Source organism: Sapajus apella, unplaced genomic scaffold (assembly GCF_009761245.1).
Source record: "Sapajus apella isolate SASKATOON/1434 unplaced genomic scaffold, GSC_monkey_1.0 scaffold84, whole genome shotgun sequence".
Taxonomy (NCBI): Eukaryota; Metazoa; Chordata; class Mammalia; order Primates; family Cebidae; genus Sapajus; species Sapajus apella.
Genome location: NW_022437024.1, coordinates 7,629,699 through 7,643,998, shown reverse-complemented (window position 1 = coordinate 7,643,998; position 14,300 = coordinate 7,629,699). Strand labels below are relative to the sequence as shown.

The following is a 14,300-nucleotide window of genomic DNA, read 5'->3' as shown; positions in this document are numbered from 1 at the left end:
CAACAGAGCAAGACTTCGTCTCAAAAAAAAAAAAAAAAAAAAAAAGGTGACAAAAAACAGTATTAGAGTTTCTGTACTTTAAGTTTGAGGTTCTGGTCACTTTTGCATTTGTGACAGGAAGTGAAAACAATTAAGGGTCATTAAGCAATGTTGTCTTCCAAATAAAATGTCCTTACTACTAATCCCTGTCCCTAAATCAGTAGAACTAATGTGGTCAGGTGCAGTTTCTTGCACCTGTTAATCTCGGTACTTGGGAAGGCAGAGGTGGGGAATGGCTTGAGCTCAGGAGTTGGAGATCATCCAGGCAACATGGTGAGGCTCTGTCTCTATTTTTAAAAAAGAAAGAATTAAGGTACACATGGAGATTGCAAAATAAACTGTCCAAATCTGCAAATCAGATTTGCAGGACCAAGCAGTCAAACAGAGTAAAGATATAAATTGGGGGCCAGGTATGGTAAATCAAGCCTGTAATACTAGCACTTTGGGAGGCCGAGGTGGAGTCTTCAATAACCCATGATCCTGGTCCCCCACACTCCAGCCCTGGTGACAGACCAAGGCTCTGTCTCAAAAAAAGAAAGAAACTGGATGCTAAAACTGACATAAGCACGTATCATCCACAAACATCCATGAGACGTAAGGAGACAAAAATTCTGCCAGTCTGAGGAACATTTAACGGAGGATAAGAATTAGCATTATGAACTTAGTTTAACTTTATTTTTTTTTAAATAGAGATGGGGTTTCACCATGTTGGTCAGGCTGGTCTTGAACTCCTGACCTCAAGTGATCCACCCACCTCGGCCTCCCAAAATGCTGGGATTACATGCCTGAGCCACCTCACCCAGCTTAGTTTAACTTGATAATTGACAAAAGCTATGTTTAGAAATAAGTATATAGGCCAGGTGTGGTGACTCACACCTGTAATCACAGCACTTTAGGAGGCTGTGGGTGGAACACCTGAGGTCAGTAGCTGGCGACCAGTCGGGCCAACATGGTGAAACCCCATCTCTACTAAAAATACAAAAATTAGCAGGGTGTGATGGCAGGCACCTGTGATCCCAGCTACTCGGGAGGCTGAGGCAGGAGAATCGTTTGAACCCAGAAGGCAGAGGTCACAGTGAGCCAAGACCACCACTGCACTCCAGCCTGGGCAACAAGAGCAAACCTCCACCTCAAAAAAAAAAAAAAAAAAAAAAAAGGAAGTATACAGGCCAGGCACAGCGACTCATGCCTGTAATCCCAACACTTTGGGAAGCCAAGGTGAGAGAATTGCTTGAGGCCAAGAATTCAAGACCATCCTGGGCAACATGGCAAGACCCAATCTCTACAAAAAATCTTTTAAAGAAGAAAGTAAGTCTACATAGTTTTTCAAAGCCTATTTATCAAATTAGGTAAACATTGCAACAATACAAAGGAAATCCTAATCTAATCACATTAACAGGTAAACTATCATTCATCTAACAGGTGATATTCCTTTCATCTATAAAACTGCCACTTATACTAGGAAGATTACACTATGTCTCTCCCACCCTTATAATCAAATTTCTTAAAGGGTAAAATTCAAAACATTGCAAAAGCATTTAAGAATCCCCTATATCTTAAGAAGTCTGAGGTTGCACACCTAATACACAATTCTTAAGAGTAAAAATTCTTTTAGTTACCATTTGTCATCTCCATTCATTGAAACAGATTATAATTATGTCCCATAATGTTTATTCTAGGTTTGACAAAAGGATTAAAAGCTAAAACAACCAAATGAAACAGGTTACTTCAAGAAAACCATGAACAAAAAAAAAAAAGAAAAAGAAAACCATAACAACCTTGCCTGTTACACGTTATGATTCTTAAGGGAAAAAAAAAAGCAATTATGTAACCTACCACATAAAATAATAGGAAAAGGCACTCTAAATCTTGTTCCCACCAAAAGATGACCACTTTTGGCCAGGAGCAGTGGCTCATGCCTGTAATCCCAGCACGTTGGGAGGTCGAGGCAGGCAAATCACTTGAACCCAGGAGTTCAAGACCCACCTGGGCATATGGTGAAAACTCTTTTTTTTTAATTTTCTGATTGTAAACTCTGTCTCAATAAAAATAAAAATCCCAGCACTCTGGGAGGCCAAGGCAGGTGGATCACTTGAGGTCAGCAGTTCAAGAACAGCCTGGCCAACATGATGAAACCCCAACTCTACTAAAAATACAAAAATTAGTTGTGTGTAATCCCAGCTACTCAGGAGGCCGAGGCAGGAGGATCACTTAAACCTGGGAGGCAGAAGTGCAGTGAGCCAACATCATGCCACTGCACTCCAGTCTGGGTGACAGAGCAAGAATCCATCTCAAAAATACATAAATAATAAAAGATGGCCACTTTTACACCAGGTGCAGTGACGCATAGCTGTAGTCCCAACTACTCAGGAGGCTGAGGTGGCAAGATGGCTTGAGTATCAGAGCTCAACACTGCAGTATGTCATGACTGTGCCTGTGAATAGCCACTGCACTCCAGCCTGGGAAACCCAGCAAGTGAGACCCTGTCTTAAAATTAAAAAAAAAATTAAAACATGGTCACTTTTGAAAGATCCCATCCTACTCCTCTTCTTATTATACAGGTGTGGTCTGTGTTACCTCCACTTGAATTTGATCAGGTCTGAGACTTCCATAGAAGTGATATTGCCAGACTTACAAGGCTAAGTCATAAAAGGGAACACAGTTTCAGCCTGGCTCTCTCTCAGAACACTCAGCTTGGGAATCCTCAACTACCATATAAGAAATCTGGCTCCTGTGAAGCCGCAAAGTTGAAGAGATCCCATGAAGAACATACACAGAGCTAGAGAAAGATGCCTGAGAAGCCCCAACTGTTCTGATCCCCAGCTGTTTTGAGTGTTCTCAGCCCGGGCACCAGACACGTGACAGAAACATGACATGAGTCAGTGAGCATTCTGATTCCAGTTCCCAGTCTTTAAGGTGCTTCTACAAGCTGATACCAAGCAGAGCAGAAATGAGCTGACCCTGCAGAGTCGGGTCCAGATCACAGATTCATAAGCAAAATAAATGCTGTAGTTTTCTCTTTTTCTTTTTAGATAGAGACAGGGTTTCACCATTGTGGTCAGGCTGGTCTCTGACCTCATGATCTGCCCGACTCAGCCTCCCAAAGTGCTGGGATTACAGGCGTGAGCCACCGTGCCCAGCATAAATGCTGCAGTTTTAAACCACCAAATGTTGGAAAAGGGCTGTCATGCAGCTGTAATAACTGGGACAATGTTGATTATGTATTAACTCTGTAATGCTTACAACAACTCTAATAAGTGTTATTGGTATCTTTTTCTTTCAGAGAAACTAAGAAACAAAACGGTATTTGCTGATAGTCAAACAAGTGCAAAACAGTAATGCCAAAAAAAAAAAACCTGTCATACGACTATGCATTCAAAGGAGAAACCTGAATGAATTACTGATTTAAGAAATAACTGAAATACAGCCTACAGTATGCATCAAAGTGGCATTAACACTCCTTTAGTGCAGCTAAAAAAAAAAAAAAAAACCTTTTTTTTTTTGGAGACAGTGTCTCACTCTGTTGCTTAGGCTGGAGTACAGCGGCACAACCATAGTTCACTGCAGCCTCAACTTCCCAGGTTCAAGCGATTCCCCCACCTCAGCCTCCTGAGTAGCTGGGTCTACAGGTGTGCACCACCACATCTGGCTTTTTTGGGGGGACACAGGAAGAGAAATAGAATCTCACTATGTTGCCTAGGCTGGTCTCAAACTCCTGGGTTGAAATGATCCTCCCTCCTCAGCCTTCCAAAGTGCTGAGATTACAGGCATGAGTCACCACACCAGGCTGACATTTTCATCTAGTATGCAAAACTTTCAACTAGTGTAGCACACAAGCAAAAGTTATTTGGTTTTGTACATTCATGGTGCATAACACAAAAGAGATATTTAATATCTACATAAAATTTGACCCATTCAGGCAGATAGTTTTACTAACAAGATAAACTATTAAATTTGATTACTACAACTCGATTAGCTTCATAAAATTAATTCAAGGTCAGTCATAGAAAGCAACACTGTCCTCAGGTAGAAAGAAATTGTCCCAAATTTACAACTTAGTCCACTGAAACGGATTTGAGCAGAACAACCACAACATAACATTCAACTCCAAATGCTCCTTCCCAGAGCAATGGAGTAGTAACTTTTTCCACTTACGAAGAACAAAGACTACATCATAAAACTGATCTTAAACAGGATTAAGGAATTTAGACACATCAGATTCTGTAAGGCCACCTGGTTTTGCTTTCTTTAAACTCAAACAATTAGGGGGAAAAAAGTGAAGGCAAGTGTCTATTACATGTGTTTTGTGTGTGTGTGTTATAAATAAGTCACATTTCCCTAAAGCCCTTCCTATTCATCTAAGGTGGAAGGAATTCTGCTTCCATATGTTCCAGTAAATCTGCACTGTCACCTATAAAGCTCTGTTCAGATTAAACTCCTAAACCTAGTTAGTGCTTTGCACATAGTAAATGCTCATCATTTTTAGTAAGAACCTTAAGTAGGATTTTTTAAGGCAAGTAAAATATATGGCTTTGTCACACTAAAATAATTTTTAAAAAGTTAACTGGAAGCACACTAAAAATCATTAGCCAAAACCAAGATATTATCACTATTATTACAAGCTATTATCACTGTAATTTAAAAAGCTAAAATGAATTTTTATCATCAAGAAAAAGACTACCTTCTATCCCCACAATTATTTCTCCAGTTAAAGCAAACTATTTTTTTTCCTGAAGACCCAACAACATTCACTAAATTGGCCAAAAGGGACTTTATGCAACAATGATGAAATATAGTCTGTGGGAAACAAGTTGGCTACCTTCTTTTATCACCACTATGAACTGAGCACATTAAATTTCTCATATCAAATCTATCATTCTTTAAGATTACTTCACCCACATTTTTCACCCAGCTTAAAATATCAGAAAGCAACTGATACCTTCACAAACACTAGAAACATTTCACTTCAACACAATTACACTAGGAACTTAGGTTTACCTTTTTACAGACATTAAAAATGTATATACACGAAGATGGTATGTTTTAAAAAAATCCACTATGACCCATTTTATAAAGAAGCAATTACATTTGAGTTTTTTGGTGTTAAATCATAAAAAGATCTTTATTAAGAAAATATTGAGGAAAAATATCTTTTTTTTTGAGGAAAAAGATCTTATCAAATGATTTCAGTATATATTTCTGACAAGAATGACTAGTCATTCTTGACTCAACACCTCGAAACACATGTTGAAATAACAATTTCCAAGATTAATTTAAAACACTAAAAAAATCTACTGCCAATTCATCTATTCTTGGTACTTTTTTTTTTTGGGACAGGGTCTCACTCTGTCGCCCAGGCTAGAGTGCAGTGGTACCATCTCAGCTCACTGCAACCTCCACCTCCCGGGTTCAAGTGATTCTCCTGCCTCAGCCTCCTGAGTAGCTGGGAGTACAGGTGCCTGCCACTATGCCCGGCTAATCTTGGTACTTTAAAAAGTATTTATGAAAAGTAATGATGGCCAGGAGTGGTGGCTCACACCTGTAATCCCTGCACTTTGGGAGGCCAAGGTGGGAGGATTGCTTGAGCTAAGGGGTTCTAGACCAGCCCGGGCAACACAGGGAGACCCCCATCTCTACAAAAAATGAAAATATTAGCTGGGCATGGTGGTGCATGCCTGCAGTTCCAGCTATTTTGAAGGCTGAGGCCGGAGAGTCACTTGGGTCCAGGAGTTTGAGGCTGCAGTGAGCTGTGATGATACGCTGCACTTCAGTCTGAGTGACAGACAGAGCAACACCCTGTCTCAAAGTAAAAAACAGAACAAAACAAAAAAAAACTGTTCTCTTTTCTTTCATCAGCCACACTAATGAAACTGAAAAAGAAGAAATATGCAATCAGGTATTTCCACTTTCAGTTGAATTCAACCAATTACTGAGAATGAATACAGGTAGCGTATGAGTGCAGAAGGTAAGTTCTGCAAGTATAAATGAGACCCAATCTTTACTTTTTTTGTAAGATGGAGTTTTGCTCTGTTGGCCCGGCTGGAGTACAATGGCACAATCTTGGGTCACTGCAACCTCCACCTCCCGGGTTCAAGCTATTCTCCTGTCTTAGCCTCCCAAGTAGCTGAGATTACAGGCATGTTCCCAATTTTTGTACTTTCAGTAGAGACAGGGTTTCATCATACTGGCCAGGCTGGTCTGGACCTGACCTCAAGTGATCCACCCGCCTTGGTCTCCCAAAGTGCTAGGATTACAGGTGTGAGCCAACATGCCTGGCTTGATCTTTACTTTTAAAAATGTTACAGCCTACAGAAAATAAACACAAACGGATATTTCAATACCACACCATAAATATGAAACAGAAATATAATGACTTCTGGCCAGGCACAGTGGCTCATGCCTGCAATCCCAGCACTTTGGGAGGCCAAGAAGAGAATCACGTGAGTGCAAGAGTTCAAAGCCGGTCTAGGCAACATAGCGAGACCTCATCTCTATTTTCAAAAAAAAACTAATTTTTAAAAAAGAAATATGGTCATTTTTAAACTCAGGAGAACCTACCTAAAATATCCTTGAGATCCTGAAAATAACAAAGCCACACGTGGCAATATTCTGGGTTTGTCTAAAGAACAGAATATATTATCTATTTGTTTAACTACATTTAAAGCACTTGCCAAGTCTACAGCAGTATCCTCGCATCTGAGCTCCAAAGTTTTTTATACTGTTTTGTCAAAAACCCTCATTTTTAAGAAAAAGAATCAATCTGAGCTTCACAGAAATGAATGATTTGCCACATTTCCTGACGAAAATAAAGCCAACACTACAATACTGATCACTTATCCTCAGCTGGAATATTCTTTCCACTACATCTCCTCTTCATGAGAAATGGGAATATGAATGACTCTATGAAGTAAATACATAACGCATTTGTGTGTCATCTCACTTAATCCTAACACTGCTCCTATTTTACAGATAAGAAAGCAACTTTTGAGATTACCTCCATGCTCTTTCACTACTCAATGTTCCTTTGGTTATTCTAGTGATGGGTGTGACGAGAAAAACAATGCAAGCTATTGTTCAAATTAAATCCTCAAGAAAACATATTCAGAAATAAACGACATTTATGCAGCCAGGTGCTACAGATAAAGTCCAATCAATACAGGCATGGGTTTTCTTCTCAGGGAGCACACAATCCAGCAGCAGAGATAAACAGTAAACAATTACCCATATTGTGGGGAAGGCAATAAAGAACTCAGAATGCTGGCAATATGTCTAACAAGGAACCAGCCTGTTCAAGGTAAGACTTCAATGTGAACTAGGAGTTATACAGACAGAAAGTGAAGAGAAAGAAAACAACTTGATTCACAAACCTATACTGAGAGATGTACATACTTGTGTTGGTATGAAAGGCCTCACTTGAGCCATTAAATCTTAACTCCCAAGTCCAGTGTGCATCCTTAGATCTAGGAAGGAAGTTTCCTGAACATGCTAGGTTCATTCTTGCCTGTATGTCTCAGACTTTCTAGTATTCTCTCATCATCATTTACCCAAGCCTAAAATCTGTCTCCCTTCCCGCAGAACCTTAAGTCACTGACTATACAATACGCTCCAACTGTCACCCAGGTTTGAGTACAGTGACAGATCATAGCTCACCGCAGCCTCAAACTCCTGGGCCCAAATGACCCTCCTGCCTTGGCCTTTGAAGTAGCTAGAAATTTAGGCATGTGCCACCACGTCTGGCTAATTTTTTCACTTTTTGTAGAGATGAGATCTCACTACATCGTCCTGGCTGGTCTTGAAATCCCAGGCTCAAGGGATCTTCCCATCCTGGCCTTCCAAAGTACAGGGATGACAGGTATGAGCAACCACAGCTGGCTCCAGTTTTAATTTGAAGGTACCATGTCAAAATTTACAGAAAATAATCCAATAATCTCTTTAGGTTGCTCTTTAAAAACTAAGTATCTGAGAAGATAACATCATTTCTTATCACTAAATGGGGCACAATGGGTCTTAGTTTTTAAAACCAATATATTATGTTCACAAATGCAAACTATTCATCACAAAAATAAATTCATCATGGGTTAGACCACTGCAACACATTCCCATTACTGGAAAAGTCATTTCAAAACTTTTTACCGCAGAAAACTACTGTGCTTGCTTCAGCATTATATATGATAAAGTTAGAGCAATACAGAGAAGATTAGCATGACTCCTGCACAAGGATGACATGCAAATTTAGGAAGCATTCCATTTCTTTTCTAATTGCTGTTAATATGTACATGCAGCTAGTTATCTTCTAAAAAAAACCACTGTCTTTCTTTAAAAGATAACTCTCTGCATGTACATATTAACAATTTAAAATGAAAGGTTGTATATGAAGGCTTTTAGGCCCACCACAGACACAGAAAATTGATTAAAATGTAGATGCTGTAATAAAATACTTTGGTCTACAATATCCTTACGCAAATTTCTGCAAAACTCATTTGCAGATTCTTGCCATACATCTACCTAATTGATAGAGTACTTTTGGGCATAGCACTTCATAATAGACATTACTCGCTTTATCAACTCATTTGTGCAGTGATTGTCTCTGTCACTGATGAGGTAAGGGCTTTGTTTATACTCTGCTGTATCCCTAGCATTTAGAAGAGTACCTGGCATGAGGTTGGGTGTGGTGGCTCAAGCCTGTAATCCCAGCACTTTGGAAGGCTGAGGCAGGCAAATCATTTGAGGTCAAGAATTTGAGACCAGCCTGGTCAACATGGTGAAACCATGTCTCTACTAAAAATACCAAAAAAAAATGAGCTGGGTGTGGTGGCAGCCGCCTGTAATTCAAGCTACTTGGGAGGATGAGGCTTGAACCCGGGAGGCAGAGGTTGCAGTGAGCCGAGATCACACCACTGCACTCTAGCCTGGGCAACAGAGTAAGACTCCGTCTACAAAAAAAAAAAAAAAAAAAAAAAAAAAAGATTCTCCTTCCATTAGTTACAAAAATGAAGTTCTCTTACCATGAAATATATAAAATCCACATAGTTTGATGTAATCTACAGTAGTTTATGGGAACTAAGAATCCTTTCCAAATTCAAAATAACTGGTGGAAAAATCTCAAAGGCAAAAAGGAGATGTTTCAGAACTAAGATTAACAAGCCAGTTTCACTGGTAAGACTTCATACAGTGACAAATCTATCACCCTGAAATGATGACATTAAAACAGTATTTTGTAGTCTCTAATGTTTAAGCATTAAGAAAACCAAGTTTGCTTGGTTATCAAGTTTTAACTTTAGTTGGATATGTGAGACCTGTAATTTATTTATTCTTCTGAAATAAGATGTAAAAATTACATATTCAAGCAAATATCTGTCAAATGAAGCCAAAACTCTACTTCCTGAAATTTACTTAACCAATAATTCCTTTGTCTCCTAAAGTAACGTAGTAAATAGATACCAACTAAAAACAAAACTCTGACATATATCTCTTGTTTTGGGGCTTTTTTTTTTTTTTTTTGAGTCTCACTCTGTCACCCAGGCAGGAGGGCAGTGGCACCATCTCTTCTCACTGCAACCTCCGCCTCCCTGGGTTCAAACAGCTCCAGGCCCACAGGCACATGCCACCACTCCCAGGTAATTTTTGTAATTTAATGTAGACAGAGTTTCACTGTGTTGGCCAGGCTGGTCTCGAACTCCCAACGTCAGATGATCTCTGCCCACCTCAGCCTCCCAAAGTGCTAGGGTTACATACGTGAGCCACCAAGCCAGGCCTCCACAAAGGTGAATTATTAAGTGGAAATAACAGAGGACTTGAGAAACTTTGCTCAGATCCAGCTCCACCATTTCCATGCTGTATGTGCTGTCCTGAGTAAGATACTCAACTTCCTTCCTCATCCATTAAACCGAAGTCAAAATAATACCTATCTTGCGCCATAGTTGTGAGAATGAAATGGAAGACATTTAAACTGCACAATGCTAGGCAAGCACATATGTATACTTGAGTACATGAAAAATGTGGTAGATACTGATTGTATAAACTAACGTCAACTTTCAGATATGTAATGGTATTAGAGGTGGAAAACAGCACATGCTTCACAGTGGAGTTTACATTAATTTTTAATTTTCTTGAAGACATTCTCCCTCCTACCCATGCCTACACAGTTCAGCACAATTGTTTTTCTTTTTTTGTTTTGTTTTGTTTTGTTTTGAGATGGAGTCTCTCTCCGTCCCCAGGCTGGAGTGCAGTGCCGTGATTTCGGCTCACTGCAACGTCTGCCTCCCAGGTCCCGGTTCAAGAGATTCTCCTGCCTCAGCCTCCCGAGTAGCTGGCATTCATTACAGGCACGTACCACCACGCCTGGCTAACCTTGTATTTTTAGTAGATACAGGTTTCTCTACTTTGGTCAGGCTGGTCTTGAACTCCCGACCTCGGGTGATCCGCCCACCTCAGCCTCCCAAAGATTACAGGCATGAGCCACCGCGCCCGGCCTCAACACAATTTTTCTGAAGTTTGTACAGTCTACTTTACTCCAAGACATTTTCTTAACTAGACGTTAATGTCAAACAGAATCTAATGCTAGGATTGTCAAATTATACAGGACTCTTTATTACTTGTAGCATAACTAAAGTGTTCATTTTTAATCAATTAATTAGAATTCCTAGAACTTCACAACATTAAACTCTTAAATAAAAATCACTATATACCACTAAAATTTCCATTGCTATGCTTTTCCAGGGACCATGTATAAAAAAAAAAATCTGATGGTCAAAACATAAGCAGATGGTCAAAATAAATGCTAATACATTTTAGAAGTGGCATAATATGCATGATGCGAGTCTTGTTTTTTAAGAAGTACATTAAAACCCAGCCAGCCCAAAGTGATCAAAAGTAATGATACGACAATTTAAACATATACTGTCACACTTTTTAAATGTTCTTAAAAAAACTGCTCATTTTTGTCACTCTCCACTTACTTCTAACAAGCTTTAGTAAGAAAAACAATTCCTTATTCCTTCGGAGACCTCTCCAATGCATGGCTTTAAACATTATCATTTAAAATCATGACTCAAACGTTTAAGCTTTACTATAAAGCCGCAAACTACGCTATACCTTCAAGACTACTTTGTTACGATTCCAACTTTCTGATTCCGCAAAGTTATCTTAAAAGACCATCAATTCACTATCACAACAATTTATACGTGTTTAAAACTTTCTCCCAGATATGCTCGCAAAACAAATAGAAAAGATTGTTAAAATCACGTTAGAGACCACATGACTGACTACAAATGACGGATTTGGGAGGCAATGATTTAATATAAAAGAATAGTCCTTTTTTGTTTAAGTAGAGAAAAGTGATAGCTGGGGTCTCCTCTCTGGACAAGGAAGTTCTGTTAAATCCAGGCGAGACCAGCCATATTGGAAACACTTGTCAATTATAGTTCTGACAAGTGTTTCCGAACACGGTTGGATGAAGCTAACCTTGAGTACCGACGTGCGTACATCAAGGCCCTCTTCTGCTCCGCCAGAGGATCTGGGCCCGTTTGGGGACTGTTTCCGAGTTAGAGCCGTCCAGAGATCCGTGAGGAGCGCAGCGCCGAGGGGAAAGAGGGCGGGGAAAGGAGAGTTGGGGGGAATGGTTTGAGAGTTGGAAGCCGCGATCCGCTGCGAGAGGGGCGCGGCGGCGGCGGCGAAAGATTTCCGAGTTGAGAGCCTGGGGGAGGGGCCGAGGATTCGGGGAGCAGGGGGGATCACGGCAAAAAGTCCCCTTGGTCCCCCTCGAAGGGGCCCGGGAGTTCAAGAGGAGGAAGGGAAGGGGAAACGCTGCAGAGCACTGACCTGTCCTCCGAGTCCATGCGGCTCAGGGGTTCCCCATCCGACGACATCTCCAAGCTGCCTCGCCGGCCCCCGGAGGTCGCGCTGCTTCCGCCTCCCCCGGTCCCGTAGCCCTCGTCGCCGCCGCTGGAGACGACGCTGCTGCTACTGCTGCCGCCCCCGCCGCCGCCCTGGCTGCCCCGTGGTCCCTTGGGCTCCTCCAGGCCCTCCTTGCCGTCCCCATCCCCGCTGCTGCTGCTGGCGGCGCCGGGGCTCAGCGAGCGGGTCTCGTCGCTGCTACTCCCGCCGCTGCTGCCCACCAGGCTCTCGGCGCTACTCTCCTCCTCACCCCCGCCGCTGCTGCTGCTCTCATCCTCCTCCTCCTCGTCGTCCTCCTCGTCGTCCTCGTCCTCCCCGGCCTGGCTGGCGCTCTCGGGGCTCGGCTCCGACATCGTCTCCGCCTCGCCGCCCCCAACTCCGCCGCCGCCTCCGCCGCCCCCACCGCTGCCGCCGTTCAGCAGCAGCGCCGCCACCGCCTCGGCCTCCGCCTCCTCTTCCTCCTCCTCCTCTTCCTCCTCCTCCTCGGGGGGCTCAGCCCGGTCCCGAGCCGCCGAACCAGGGCTGCCGGGGGGCAGAGGGCTCAGGCGGGAGAGCTCCTCCAGGTCGGCCATGTCGGTGATAGCGGCGGCCATGGCGGCGCCTGCTCCTCCTCCTCCTCCTCCTCCTCCCCGTCGCCGCCGCCTCCCTCTTTCGACTCTCGCTCCCTCGCCCCCTCCCAAACGCCCAAAACTCCGCCAAGCCGCTGCAGAGCAGGAGGAGGGCCCCCGAGCTGCGTCAGCCTGTACACGCGCTACGGAGCCCGCGCGGGGACAGGCGCGCGACTACGCGCACTCACGCGGAGACGACTGCGCGCCTGCGCGGCGGCACGAGGCGGCACCGCCCCCGACCGCGAGTTCTGCGCCCGCGCCCCCGCTCGGCGCTGGCCCCTGCCGGGGCTCCGGCACCGGCGAGTGCTCAGCGTTTCCTCGGGGCCTTCCCACGCCCTGCCGGGCTTCGAAGCCCAGGAACACGCGGAACGAAAACTCCAACGCTGGCCGGGGATTTTAATAGCGTTCCGAGGTCTCACGATGAACTCATTCATTCCGGGGGTGTTTGGGGATTGTCCCCACTGTACAGGCGCTGAGCCAGGAATGGAAGGAGCCTACAGTCTACGAAGAGAGGTGTTTAAAAAATGGGCAAAAATAAACACTATGGTGCAAGGTACTGAATTTATATGTGCAACATAGGGCGGCAGGTCTTAATTCACCCTATGCTTGAATACCCGTGGGGATGTTGACACCCTCAACTCAGAGCAAACATCTTGGTTCAAGGTCCTCAAACTTTTTAGTTCAAGAGCTTTCTAAAACAATTTTGTAAATCTGTGTATGTTCTTACACAGTTTAGAATGACAGCTACATTTCTTCCGGCTTATTAGAAATATTTCAACTGTCGCATTTTTTAAATACTGTATAGCCAATGGATTCTAAATATTGTAGAGATTTAATACCCAATAGTATCAATTTTTTAACAATAGTCTCTTTTATACTTGGAAAATTTCCAAATATTGTATTCTGGAACTCATATTGACGTTCCATATCCCCTCTAGAATTTTATCCTAATAATATATTTTATATTTGAACTGCATTTTGATCATCTTAACACATTTCCTTGTAATAAAAATGTGTGCATAAATTGAAGTATGTGAGTTGTTTTTTACATTTTCCGTGATCATAAAGCGCCTATTTCAACTGATCACATCTATTTCAAATATTGGTAAGTAAGTACTAAACACAAAAGCAAAATTTTATTGTCAATGTATCTTGCAGAAATGAACTTGGGTGGACTTTTTTTCTAATATACGTTATGACCTTCAATGGATGGATTTTTCTGAGAAACAGTTCAGCATCAGTTCTATTCCAAGTTTCCAATTCCATGGATATAAGTGCTAAGAAAACTTGTTCACATAAAAAAGCAGATGAGAATGAATGGAGTTGTGTTATAGTAATGCCACTCAATTCTTTGAATGCTTTTCAAATTATATGCCCAAAAATCGCATAAAGATCTAACAAAGAAAAAATACCTTTAATGATCTATCAGCTGACAACTCTGATTAGGTTCTCATTCTACTTGTTGAAAGCAAGTAACTGAAAACCACCTGACTTGTGAAAGAAGGTGTAACTCATTCTCATTCACCAGCCAATTGTCCCTTTCTTTGGTGTCCTGGGGGTTTTTGCATACCTGGGTATTGCACCTTACTAAGACTTAGCATGAGGAAGAAGTATGCATTTATTTTTTTAATTATAAATTCTGGGGTACATGTGCAGATTGTGCAGAATTCCATGGTATACACATTCCATGGTGGTTTGTTGCATCCATCTTTCTTTTGTAAAATAGGGAAGATGTCATTGGAATAAAGGAGACTGGAA

General features: G+C 42.2%; 1 protein-coding gene and 1 non-coding gene across 6 annotated transcripts in view; one reads left to right on the top strand and one right to left on the bottom strand.

Moving 5' to 3' along the window:
- Positions 1-12,733, bottom strand: part of AEBP2 (AE binding protein 2) — a 78,515-nt gene extending 65,782 nt beyond the window's left edge. For 2 of the 5 annotated variants that reach the window (XM_032253807.1, XM_032253804.1), the window contains exon 1: positions 11,860-12,733. In XM_032253807.1, the coding sequence (XP_032109698.1) occupies positions 11,860-12,527 (668 nt within the window). In that variant the 5' untranslated portion in view covers positions 12,528-12,733. Of the gene's footprint in view, positions 1-11,502; positions 11,650-11,859 lie in introns of those variants that run through there. The other 3 variants (XM_032253805.1, XM_032253808.1, XM_032253809.1) reach the window with 2 other exon arrangements.
- On the top strand, positions 8,187-8,293 carry LOC116533898. The gene has a single exon (XR_004261504.1). It is a non-coding gene; the product is annotated as a U6 spliceosomal RNA (small nuclear RNA).
- Positions 12,734-14,300: the final 1,567 nt, after the last annotated feature.